General features: G+C 39.3%; 1 protein-coding gene across 1 annotated transcript in view; it reads right to left on the bottom strand.

Annotated features, from left to right (window-relative positions):
• Nucleotides 1-295: 295 nt before the first annotated feature.
• The window catches only part of MRPS30 (mitochondrial ribosomal protein S30), a 52,583-nt gene continuing 41,502 nt past the window's right edge, over nucleotides 296-11,376 (bottom strand). The window contains exon 6 of the mRNA XM_087715474.1: nucleotides 296-408. Coding sequence (XP_087571600.1) covers nucleotides 311-408 — 98 coding nt within the window. The 3' untranslated portion in view covers nucleotides 296-310. The remainder of the gene's footprint in view (nucleotides 409-11,376) is intronic.

Genomic DNA, 11,376 nt, shown 5'->3' with positions numbered 1-11,376 from the left:
AGCTCGTACAACAAAATTAAATGCCATTTTCAGTGTACGTTATAATTATAAAAATAAAACACAAACTGAGGAGAATTAGAATGTAGAGATAAAAATGCTTCTGTAGAATTACTCCTTACACATTGTTTTCCTGTCTCTCTTGTAACATTCCACCGAAGTGTTGTTTTCTTTACTTTATTGCCACTGTAATTTACTTTTCATTAGACTTTATCACTTGTCATTCGATCATTTCTTCTGTTCCTCTGCTTATTTCCTTTAATTTATTTTAATGGAGCGTTCTCTGGTGGCGAATTGGCTATGGCAAGTTGTCCTACAATAAATTGGCTGCTACAAGTTTGTCATAGCAAGTTGATTGTGGCAAGTTGTCCCATTCCATGTGGGCCAATACCCTACTTCTGCCAGCAATAGCTTGGATACAAAAAGATGGAAAGGAAGAGATTAATATTTGCCAAACAAAGAAATGCTGAAATGACAGGGAATTTATAAGACAAGCCTTAAGAGGCTGTAGAAGACTAAGATGATGGTAGAATGGATTATCCCATTATCCAAGGCAGGAGAGAAAAAGATTGCTAAATAGAAGGAAGTAATAGTTAAAGCAGTCACAATTATCTTGTTTCAGTGTAAAGAGAACATCATTTCTTGCTTTACATATTTGAACTTAAGCTAATCCTTCTTTTTATGTTCAGTATAAACAGAGAATGGAACAGAGATCCTAAGAGAAATGGTTTTCTTAGACCTTAATTATGAAGAGAATTTAGCAGAAATGTGCTTGAGTGGAGAATGTTGTCCTTGCACTTTAGTTGAAACACAGCCAAGGACTGCTTGTGGATGTCCCATTTTTCACTTGTCATTAATTTCTCCAATAGTTCACAGCTTCTCTGGCTTCTCTGTGCCTCCTATCATGAGGAAAGACATCACACGAAAGCTTCTCCTTCTCCTTCCCTACCCCTTTCCAGAATCAATTATTTCTTTTGCTGCTATGGAAGATAAATTGTCCTTGAAAAATTCTCCTTTCCCCAAATACTTGCTGTAGAATTTTCAAAGGCCATCTGTACTTAGCTGAGCACCAGGCCTGGACAACATGATGCTCATCAAGCAGCCTTGCGTGGTAAATTCATTGTCACCAAATGTTGCTACCACCATTTAAGGATAAGCCCTGAAGGATGCACTGTAATTCCACCAACACATCCAGGCCTTACTAGTGCCACCAACTCCAATGTTACCTTTGATCTGTTAGCTGCCAAACTGTTAATCAGCACATCAAATATTTTATTGGAGTTGTAGGAAGCCTACACTCCCCACCCCAAGATTAAAATATTCTTAAAATTAAAAAGACAGGAGAAAATATTTCCTCTAAAGGAGAAGAAGAGAAAAATGTTAACAAAGGCAGAAAGCAGCCCCAGTCTTCCTCTCATAGAAAAACAGTCTCAAGCAGAATCTTGAAGAGACTGGTCTTTAGGAATGGAAATATTGTATCCATTCAGAAAGATTGGGCCAATCTATTCATAAACAAAGAGACTCCAAATAAGTAACACAATTAGGTAAGCCAAAACTGGCAAGATTAGCTCAGACAAATATCTAGGATTTGCATTTCCCCTTTTGCCTGTAGAGCCAGCCATGACTCCTACATGACCACAAAGGAATCTGGCAACAGCCATTAAAATATTAAAGGACAAATTCTTACTCAGCAACAGGCATCTTAATCACAAAGCCCACCTACTCTCAACCCCATTTTGTCAGCCACCCTAGAAACATGGTGCCACCACTAGTTTCTGGCTACCAAATAAACAGAGACTTCCTTTCCTGCAGCCTGCTTCCATTTTATTTCCAGCATCTTTCTCCTGGCTTGGAATTGGACCAGATTTTTCTTCCAACAAGAGTCAATATTTATTTTTAATTGATCACTGTGGTCCTTTCCCTCTAAGAGTTGGGTAGAAGTATACCAATCTGTTGAACTTATAGTAAGAAGACCACAGCTCAAGCAGCAGTGGAGAAACCTAATTATAGAAAGATTATGTCACATTTGGGGTCCAAAATGTAATCTTATTCCTAGAGTTCCCATCTGAATGTAGAAAATAAGCAATATCTCCCTTGATGAATGCTTCATCTTTACCAGGAATTGCTATAGGTACAATATGTCAGTAGGTCCAGTAGAAGAGATAGCAAGAATGAAGAAATGCATGTGCTAAGATGTCAGACACATTCAGGCTATAGGGAAATTTCTCTCATGAGTGATTTTATTAAACTTATTCTAAAACACTTACACAATACATTAAATACTGAGCAATACTGCAACTTATTTCACATTGCTGTCGGGTTTAGTGTGAATATAGCATTGAAGTTATCAGTGGTCTATAGGTTTTTCTTTTGATATAATCTTCACCTGAACAGAACACTGCATATTTCTGCATTTGTAGAGATAAATTAAACCAATGATTTTGGGTCAGAATTGTGTAGATCAGAACATATATGAATGTGGGCCAAAACATGTATGTATGCATAGTTGTTATGATTAGTTAGTCATAAGAATAGGCACTGCTTCATAATACAAACTAACTTCTCATATCAAATCTATATATGTGTATAAAAATGGCTGTGTGTGTTTCTATGTTCCAGCATAACTCTGGAACTCTTCAAGCAATTTCAACCAAACATGGTACACAGATGACTTACTATCTGGTAACAAATACTGTGTGGGTAAGACACCCCTAACAACTCTTGGGGGGAGGGGTGTTCTGTTAAGATACAACCTGTTTTGCCTTAAAATGAATTCTACTGTACTGACTTAAGTGGCTTCTACTGCACAGCACAGTGGAGTTTCCATGGTAACGGCTTCACAGTACTCCGCAAGGGGGCTCCCTCTGGTAAGGGGGAACATCCAACATTAGAAATTATGTTTGGTCCCGACATTTGTGGATGTCTAATACAGGATTGGGATAAACAAATATCCTGGCAACGCCAGGTTAACAGCTAGTTGAGTATAAAAATATACTTGTAATGTATAAAAGTTCTTTGGAAATCAGTGAAATAACCCACTTATTATTGCCTCAAACTGCTATAATGATAGACAACTTGCAAATGGACTCAGATTTGTAACATGAAGGCAGGCAAGTATCGTTATTGTTACTATTCATCTTTAAGGTCAATGAAGCTGGTATTCTTCTGCTTGTCTGATGCAGTAAAATTTATAATCCTAGGATAGGAATCTCTTTGACATTTTTATCTTTCCCCTCACATTGACACCACACACCATTTCTCATTGTCAATGCTAGATATTCTGCCATACTAGTTGCTAGACTGATAGCATCTTCTGGATTGAAATTCCTCCATTATTATCTCCCATGAATGTCATGAATGAGTCAATGTTACACATACATTGAAAGCACCTTGCTCATCTGAATGAATGAGTAGTTGCTTAAAAGAAGCTGACCATTAAAACTAGGAGCAAGTCTGTTCAGCTCAGCAACACCATGCTTCCTAAACCATTTAAAGGGAACTATATGTATATCTAAGATGCTGAGCTTGTCAATCAAAAAGGTCAGCAGTTGGGTGGCCAAATCCCTAGCGGCACATAATGGAGTGAGCTCCTGTTATTTATCCCAGCTTCTGCCAACCTAGCAGTTTGAAAGCGCGTAAAAATGCAAGTAGAAAAATAGGAACCACCTTTAGGGGGAAAGTAACAATGTTCCATGGACCTTGGGTATTTAGTCATGCCGGCCACGTGGCTACGGAGATGTCTTCGGACAGCACCGGATCTTCGGCTTTAAAATGGAGATGAGCCTCACCCCCTAGAGTCGAGAATGACTAGCAGATATGTGCAAGGGGGATCTTTACCTTCACCTTTATATCTATGAGACTGAATTTTAGAGCATGTTCAGACCTAGGTATTTATCTATTGCATATATCTTTACGCTCTGAGACCCCAATAAATATCTCAAATTCTTCTAATATATTGCATTCAAGAGCAATGTTTCAGATTCATATATCATCAGGGGAAAAAAACCCTGATGGCTTTTCTCCAATTCTATTTTCACAGGTTTTTCCAACATTAAATGAATAATATTCAGAAAGAGCAACATTAAACTTTAACCAGAATTTAAGTTAATAGAGTTAACAAAGATTCAGAATCAAATTTTGTTTCTATTATTCATTACTAACAGTCCATTGGCAAGCCCACTTTCTCTGTGTTAGTTCTGTGTCTATCTACAGAATGAAACAGACTGTTTGGGTTCACACATCACACTCAACCATGATTAAACTTAATCATGGTTGAGTAAAGAAGCAATAACTGAGTTCACATAATGTATTAAATTTATAAGCCTTAATGTCTGTGTTTTCACAACACATTAAGTCAAGCCTAAAAAAATCACATTACAACTTAGTACATTTCTTGAAAAAATAATGATAATATGCTTCGTTGTTACAAAGATTTGTGAACATATTTGCATTAAACCATGTAGATATGATATGTTATTATTATTAACCTAAAGCAATAGCAATAGCAATAGCAGTAGACTTATATACCGCTTCATAGGCCTTTCAGGCCTCTCTAAGCGGTTTACAGAGAGTCAGCATATTGCCCCCAACAATCTGGGTCCTCATTTTACCCACCTCGGAAGGATGGAAGGCTGAGTCAACCCTGAGCCGGTGAGATTTGAACCGCTGACCTGCTGATCTAGCAGTAGCCTGCAGTGCTGCATTTAACCACTGCGCCACCTTGGCTCTAAAGGAGATTGATGAAATGGAGCTTTGTGAAGTATTATTATGATTATGATCTTGCCCATTTTCCCTGAAAGTTTCATGGTCTGCTGCCATTGTATGTATTGCCTACCACACAGGTCCCAGTTGGACTGGTGCTTTCCATACCATCCTAATAATTGAGATCAAAATTATAGTCATCCTCTATGCACTATGCACTTTTTAATTATGGAAATGGTGAAAAGGCCTTGACCTGCATATATTCATCACAGGGATGCCTACTGTATGTGCAGCTCATACCATATATATTTTGGGAACTATGCTGAGTGCTGGAACTTTCTTTTGAAGATTACTGGCATCTTTTTCTTGTTGATCAATGGATGTAAAGAGTAAATGAGAAATTTTTCGTCAAAAGAAGCATCTCAGGTATGTTGAGCCATGGCGCACAGTGGTTAGAGGGCAATACTGTAGGCTACTTCTGCTGACTGCCGGCTGCCTGCAGTTCGGCAGTTCACATCTCACCAGGCTCAAGGCTGACTGATCCTTCCATCCTTCCGACGTTAGTAAATGAGGACCCATATTGTTGTGGGCAACAGGCTGACTCTGTAAACTGCTTAGAGAGGGCTGTAAAGCACTGTGAAGTGGTATATAAGTCTATGTGCTATTACTATCGGAATAGCAGAGCACCATGTTGTGGATTCCAGGAGAACATGAAATCAGGAATAGGAGGAACAGGCACAATAAGCATATTATGTGGGAAGATACTTAGCTCCACAATAGAACATATGATTGTATAACAAAGGATTGATTTTAGTTACTGATATTTACACTTTAGCAATAGCAATAGCAGTTAGACTTATATACCGCTTCATAGGGCTTTCAGACACACACACACACACACACAGAGAGAGAGAGAGAGAGAGAGAGAGAGAGAGAGAGAGAGAGAGAGAGAGAATGAGAACTCTGAAGGCATCATTTGAGAAAAACAAAAAAAGATGTATTTATTCATTAATATAAATATCAGCAAAATGTTTAAACAACTTTTAAAACCTGAATTAAAGCAAACCTAATTAAAGAATAATTACGAATGAATAACGTATATGGAAAAGTGAAACAAAACAAAATTCTGTCCAGCCATCGTGATGTGTGCCCTTTTTTCCTTTGAAGGAAAAATGATTCTGAAAAATGTGAGATGCATCATAATATAAATGAGGAAAAACACAGGGAATGCCTTCTTGAATTCTTTCTATCCTTTAGAATATTTCTGTCTATGTCACATGACCAAAAAAAAGAAGGAAAGGGGCTTTGTATGGAAAACATGAGGAGCTGTTGCCTAGCTGCTTTTTCCGTGGTGTGACTTTTTTTTCCCTGTAAAAATCTGGCCTCTTTTTTTGTTTTTCTCAAATGATGCCTTCAGAGTTCTCATTCTCTCTCTCTCTCTCTCTCTCTCTCTGTTTGTGTGTGTGTGTGTGTCTGTGTCTGTGTGTCCCAGTAATGGTATTCTATTCTATACATGCGCAGAAGGTCCGTGATTAAAGGTGTAATATTATTAGATGACTTTAGGAGGATGTAATGAAATGCCATAATATAGATTTATTTAAAATTTATAATATTTTATATAAAAGGATGTAATAACAGTTATACTCAAATAACTGTTTAATAACCATAATAATTGTTTATACATATATTGGATTGATGATATGAGAATTTGTGTAAATTGCAAGCGGGGACTATTGTGAGGAAGCACAAAGCTTTGTAACCAATCAACATACTGTATGTAACTCGAGGATGATTTTTATGTATTGTATGTGTCTATGTCTGTTTCTTTTATGTTGGTTTAAAAATAAAAAATAAAAAAGAAGGTCTGGGGTGGGACATCAGGGTGGGTGGGTGGGGCCTTGTGTCACCACCACTACCAGTTCACCTGAACTGGTGTGAACCGGCAACATATCACCTCTAGTGTATACGGCCACTTTACCGGAACAGTGCTTTGCAGGGCCTGCCTGCCCTCATTCCTTACCTCTATTTGAGCTAACCGGGCACATTTGCGCATGTGCATGCAGCATACAGCGCCTGCGTGATCTCCACCAAGCAGCTTGAGCATCACAGGATGGTGGGTTCACATGTGTGCACAGCGTGCATGCCCATAGTGAACGCCCGGCCCCGTCGCAGTGTACTGGTTGCGACGGGATCCGGAACCTACCACTGGTGTATACATATACATACATATAAAACAAAGCCCATTAGTCCCTCCTATGGGCATGCTTAACTGCATATTTTCTATAATCTGCTTTGCAATTTAAAAGACTGTTGAGGGCATCATTACTAAAATATCTTAAAATTAGATATTTAAAATTGCTATGTATTTTGCTATATATTTTAACGGTAAAAATGTTTAGAGTAGCATGTAATTCAGGATCATTTTACAAAGAACCTGTTTCTTGTGTGTCTCTAGAGCATGGTAGTCATGGCACCATCAACATGTCTTAAAGGTTTAGGTCCGGGCAAGGCAATCTTGCTAATAATCAACACATCAATTATGTACCCTGCACCTGCCTCAATTTTAATACCAAATTAGGCCATGCATGCTAATAGCAAACTTGAACTTCAAGTTTCTGCTCTCCCTACAGTCAAGGCTTTATGTAATGATGCTCCTAATAGTAGGAAATTTAAAATCTTCAAAACCATTTTCTCTCACTCTAAGTGCCTTGGAGTGTCAAAATTATCCGTAATTAGGAGCAGGGGATTTCAAAGCCCGTTTTTCCATGTATTTTTCATCTTTATTTACTTTTTCCTAACTTGATCCACTTATGTATCATTTAACAAGACTGACAGAAAGAAGATAGCACTGGAGTGAAACTATTTGAGAAGGGTAATCCAATAATACATCAAAATCTATTAAGAGTTGCTAATAAGTGCAGCTGATGAGACGTACAGAATTATTTACCAGTCTGCAAGATGTGAGCTAGGAATGTAATGACTTTATATTTCATTTGATGATCAGAGGCCAATCACAAAAACAAAATACAACAAATAAGATAAGTGCAAGGGGGGGAAAGTCAAATAAACATTCTGAAAAAGTTAATAAAGTGAAGAAGGCACTTGGTGGTCTCTAAAATCCCTGGCTCTCACAAGAACTTTGCGACCTTTTTAGAGAACTGAAGGAGAGTGGTAATCTTATAGTCACAGGAGCAATTGAAGTTCTGATAATGGGGCTATAAATTTTATTCATCATTGGTTATACTGTATAATGGCATTTTAATAACACGCATGATGCAGAACCAACCTCTGCATAAGAGCATAGGGATGTTAAGCTTTCAAATGGAAGCCTAGTGTTTACTGGTTTTGTTACTAAAGTGAAGGGGTTTCAGTGCAGCGTACTGTAAAAAGTCTCCCGTAAGCAGGGGTGGGCTTCTACAGGTTCACCCGGGTTCGGGAGAATCGGTATTTAACTTTATGGCCAGTTCAGAGAACCTCCAAATCCCACCACCGACTCCTCACTTACCCCGCCCAACCTCTTCCAGCAATCGCCATATGGTTTGTTTTGGATGAGAGGTAAGTGCAGAGCCCATACGGAGGCTCGGGGAGGTGGGAAAACGAGCCTCCTGGAAGTTTTGTAAGCCTGTTTCCAGCCTCCAGAGAGCCTCTGGAGTCTGAGGGAAGCAGCTTTCGCCTTCTCAGAGACTCAAGGAAAGCCTCCGGAGTCTGGAGAAGGTGAAAGCTGCCCCCACCCACATTGTGGTGTAGGAGACTGAGTAGGCCACGTCCACCCACTAATCGGGCAGAGAACCCATTGCTGAACTTTTTGAACCCCGGTCTATAAAGGACATGCATAATATTTTTGAAAGTATCTAGGAACAGACCCTGGCGTGCAGGCTTAGAGAAAAGATAGAAACCCTGATTCCATCAATTACATCCATGCAATCTTTACAGTGATCCATACACACTAAAAGATAAAAGCATATAAAACAAACAAATGCATGGTAATCAGGAATACCGTACAGGCTTTACTGCTGCCACAGAAAATTGAATAAAGCTACTATGGGAATCAGAAAGTAGAAACTTTTTACACCAAAGTTTTGTCTCTGCATAATACTGTTTCAAGGTAGGTGAAATTAAAAAAATATATCTTAGATCCCTTTAATTCCAGATAATGGTATGTGGGTCATAGTTTTGATTTCTCCTGAGCAACATGGATAATTCTGTTCAAGTGAGGAGTTTTGTAGTGTACCCAGCAAGGGTGTGTGCTGTGCTCAAAAGAAATCCTTCCTCAATCTAAGGTAAGTCTATCGATTTAAATACCTGAATCCCCAAATCCGGTGCTTCGTTACAGTTAGAGTTTTATCTAGGCTAAGGGGAGAAAGGCCTGGCAAGAGAAAACCACAATAAGCTGGGTCATTGTTAATTTGTCTCCATAGGATAAAGAGTCAAACCTGCCTAGCCAAATGAGGTGGACCAAGGAAATTCTCAAAAGATTTATTTCAGTCTGAATATGAATTAGTAGAATCTTAATCGATCCCCAAAGGAGATGATGTACTTTTCAGGTAATGAACTGCAGTAAAATAAATATATAAAGATAATGATTGTATTTGTTTAAATATGTTACAGATTGCCTATAAAGGCTTATTTTTCATCATTTGGAAAGCCATTGGCCTAGAAAATTTTCACTCTCCCTTGGAAGCATTTTCCACTCACAGACATAAATTATTTTGTGGGTGTCAAGTTGAAAATCTTTGGCTAAAAGAAAAGATTTAAGTTATGAGCTGTTGCTATTTCATAGTCCAGCTAGAAGGACACTCATTAAAAATACACTCTGCAAAACAAGTTGCTGCAATTAAAAAGATCTCAGGTGGCATCTGCATATAACTGATGTCACACACCATAACCAATGTGGTACTAACTTGCTTGTTCTTTGAGAAATTATTGTCCTCACTCCTTATTATTAATACCTTCATGGTCTATGCTAAAGCAAGAATTGGTACATGGGGGTCTACTTGGGTAGTATAGGGCCATGATGGTGAATCTATGGCATGTGTGTTACAGGTGGCACGTAGAGCCATATCTGCTGGCATATGAGCCGTCAGCTCTATCATGCATGCATGCTTTGGCCAGCTGATTTTTGGTCTTTGGAGGGCCAGGGAAGGCCGCTTTTGCCCTCCCCAGGCTTCAGGAAAGCCTCCAGAGCCTGGGGAGGTTGAAAAATGGGCCCAACGGGCGTACCAGAAGTTTGGAAACAATGTGTTTTCGGCTTCCAGGGGACTGGGGGAGGCTGTTTTTGTCCTCCCCAGGGTCCAGGAAAGTCTCCAGAACCTGGGGAGGGCAAAAAACAGGCCCAATGGGCCTACCAGAAGTTGATTCCGAACTTCCGGTAGGCCTGATGGGCCTGTTTTTCTCCCTCCCCAGGCTCCGGTGGCTTTCCTGGACCCTGGGGAGGGCAAAAACAGCCTTCCCTGGCTCCCCTGGAAGAAATACCAAGCTCAGCTTGGAGGCAAACAGTGCAGAACGTGTGGGGGGAGCGTGAGGTGTTTGTGCATACATGTGCATGTGGGAGGGGCGCTCTGCATAATGGGTGCTGGCGCACACTTGCTCACAATTTTGGCACCCAACAACAAAAAGGTTAGCCATCACTGATATGGGGTCTCTTGCTTGGGAAGGTAGTGGACTAGACTAGAAGATTGACAAAGTTCCTTCCAACTCTGTTATATCTTAGTAAGAATTTTCTAAATATTCTTCCTGCCTTGAGATGTTCAAGACCATCCCTACTTATTTTGTTAAGTGGAAAGGTCTCTAGAGGGTTTTTGTATCTGTGTGCTGAAACTTGTAAAGAAGTCATTACACAGTCATGAAACACATTTTTATATCCAAGATTCCCAACTTTTTGACTAATTGAGCCATCAACTACTATGGTGTTCCACAAACACCCATTGAGAGTAACCTCTTAGGAAAATGAATTGTTTAAATAACTTGGAGAAGGGAACAAGAGACTTTTGCAGAACCCTAACCCTTGCAAGTCATTACTGTAACTTGTGACAGGAACCCTAAGTATGATCATCCAATCAAGTGACTCCTGAACTATTAACTGCAGTAATAAATTCAACTTGACTTCATGTTGCTAAGTTCATTTTAAACAGTAAAAACTTCAATTTTGATAGCCTTGGTGGCACAGTGGTTAAAATGCAGTATTGCAGGCAAACTCTGCCCACACTCTGGAGTTTGATCCTGGCAGGGTTCGAGGTTGACTCAGCCATATTGACCGTTCAAGGTCAATAAAATGAGGACCCAGATTGTTGGAGAATATGCTGACATTGTAACCACCTAGACAGTGCTGTAAAGCACTATGGGGTAAAATATAGGTTTAAATGTTGTTGCCATTGTTATAGCCAACTCTAGACTTGGGTCTTGAATCTTGAGTCTTTATAGAAATACAACTTTACTCCTTCAGATCTTTTCCGGCTATCCTGACAGTGATTTCCCACATCCAGTTTAGAAATCACAATGGTTAGGAGAAAGTACATATTAATTATGGAGTCTCTGCAAAACTAAACTGCTTAGCATTAGAACACAAATGAGTTGTTTTTTTAATGATCATGAAAATAAAGGGGAGAATGCCTGCCTACTAAAACTGCTTAGAAACCTGACCAGAATTAAATTGAGTTTATACACTGTTCACAGCCATAG

The sequence above is a fragment of the Thamnophis sirtalis genome, unplaced genomic scaffold (assembly GCF_051295495.1).
Source record: "Thamnophis sirtalis isolate CommonGarterSnake01/CBP01778 unplaced genomic scaffold, rThaSir2_p1.2 scaffold_5, whole genome shotgun sequence".
NCBI lineage: Eukaryota > Metazoa > Chordata > Lepidosauria > Squamata > Natricidae > Thamnophis > Thamnophis sirtalis.
This window is presented reverse-complemented; position numbering and strand designations above follow the sequence as displayed.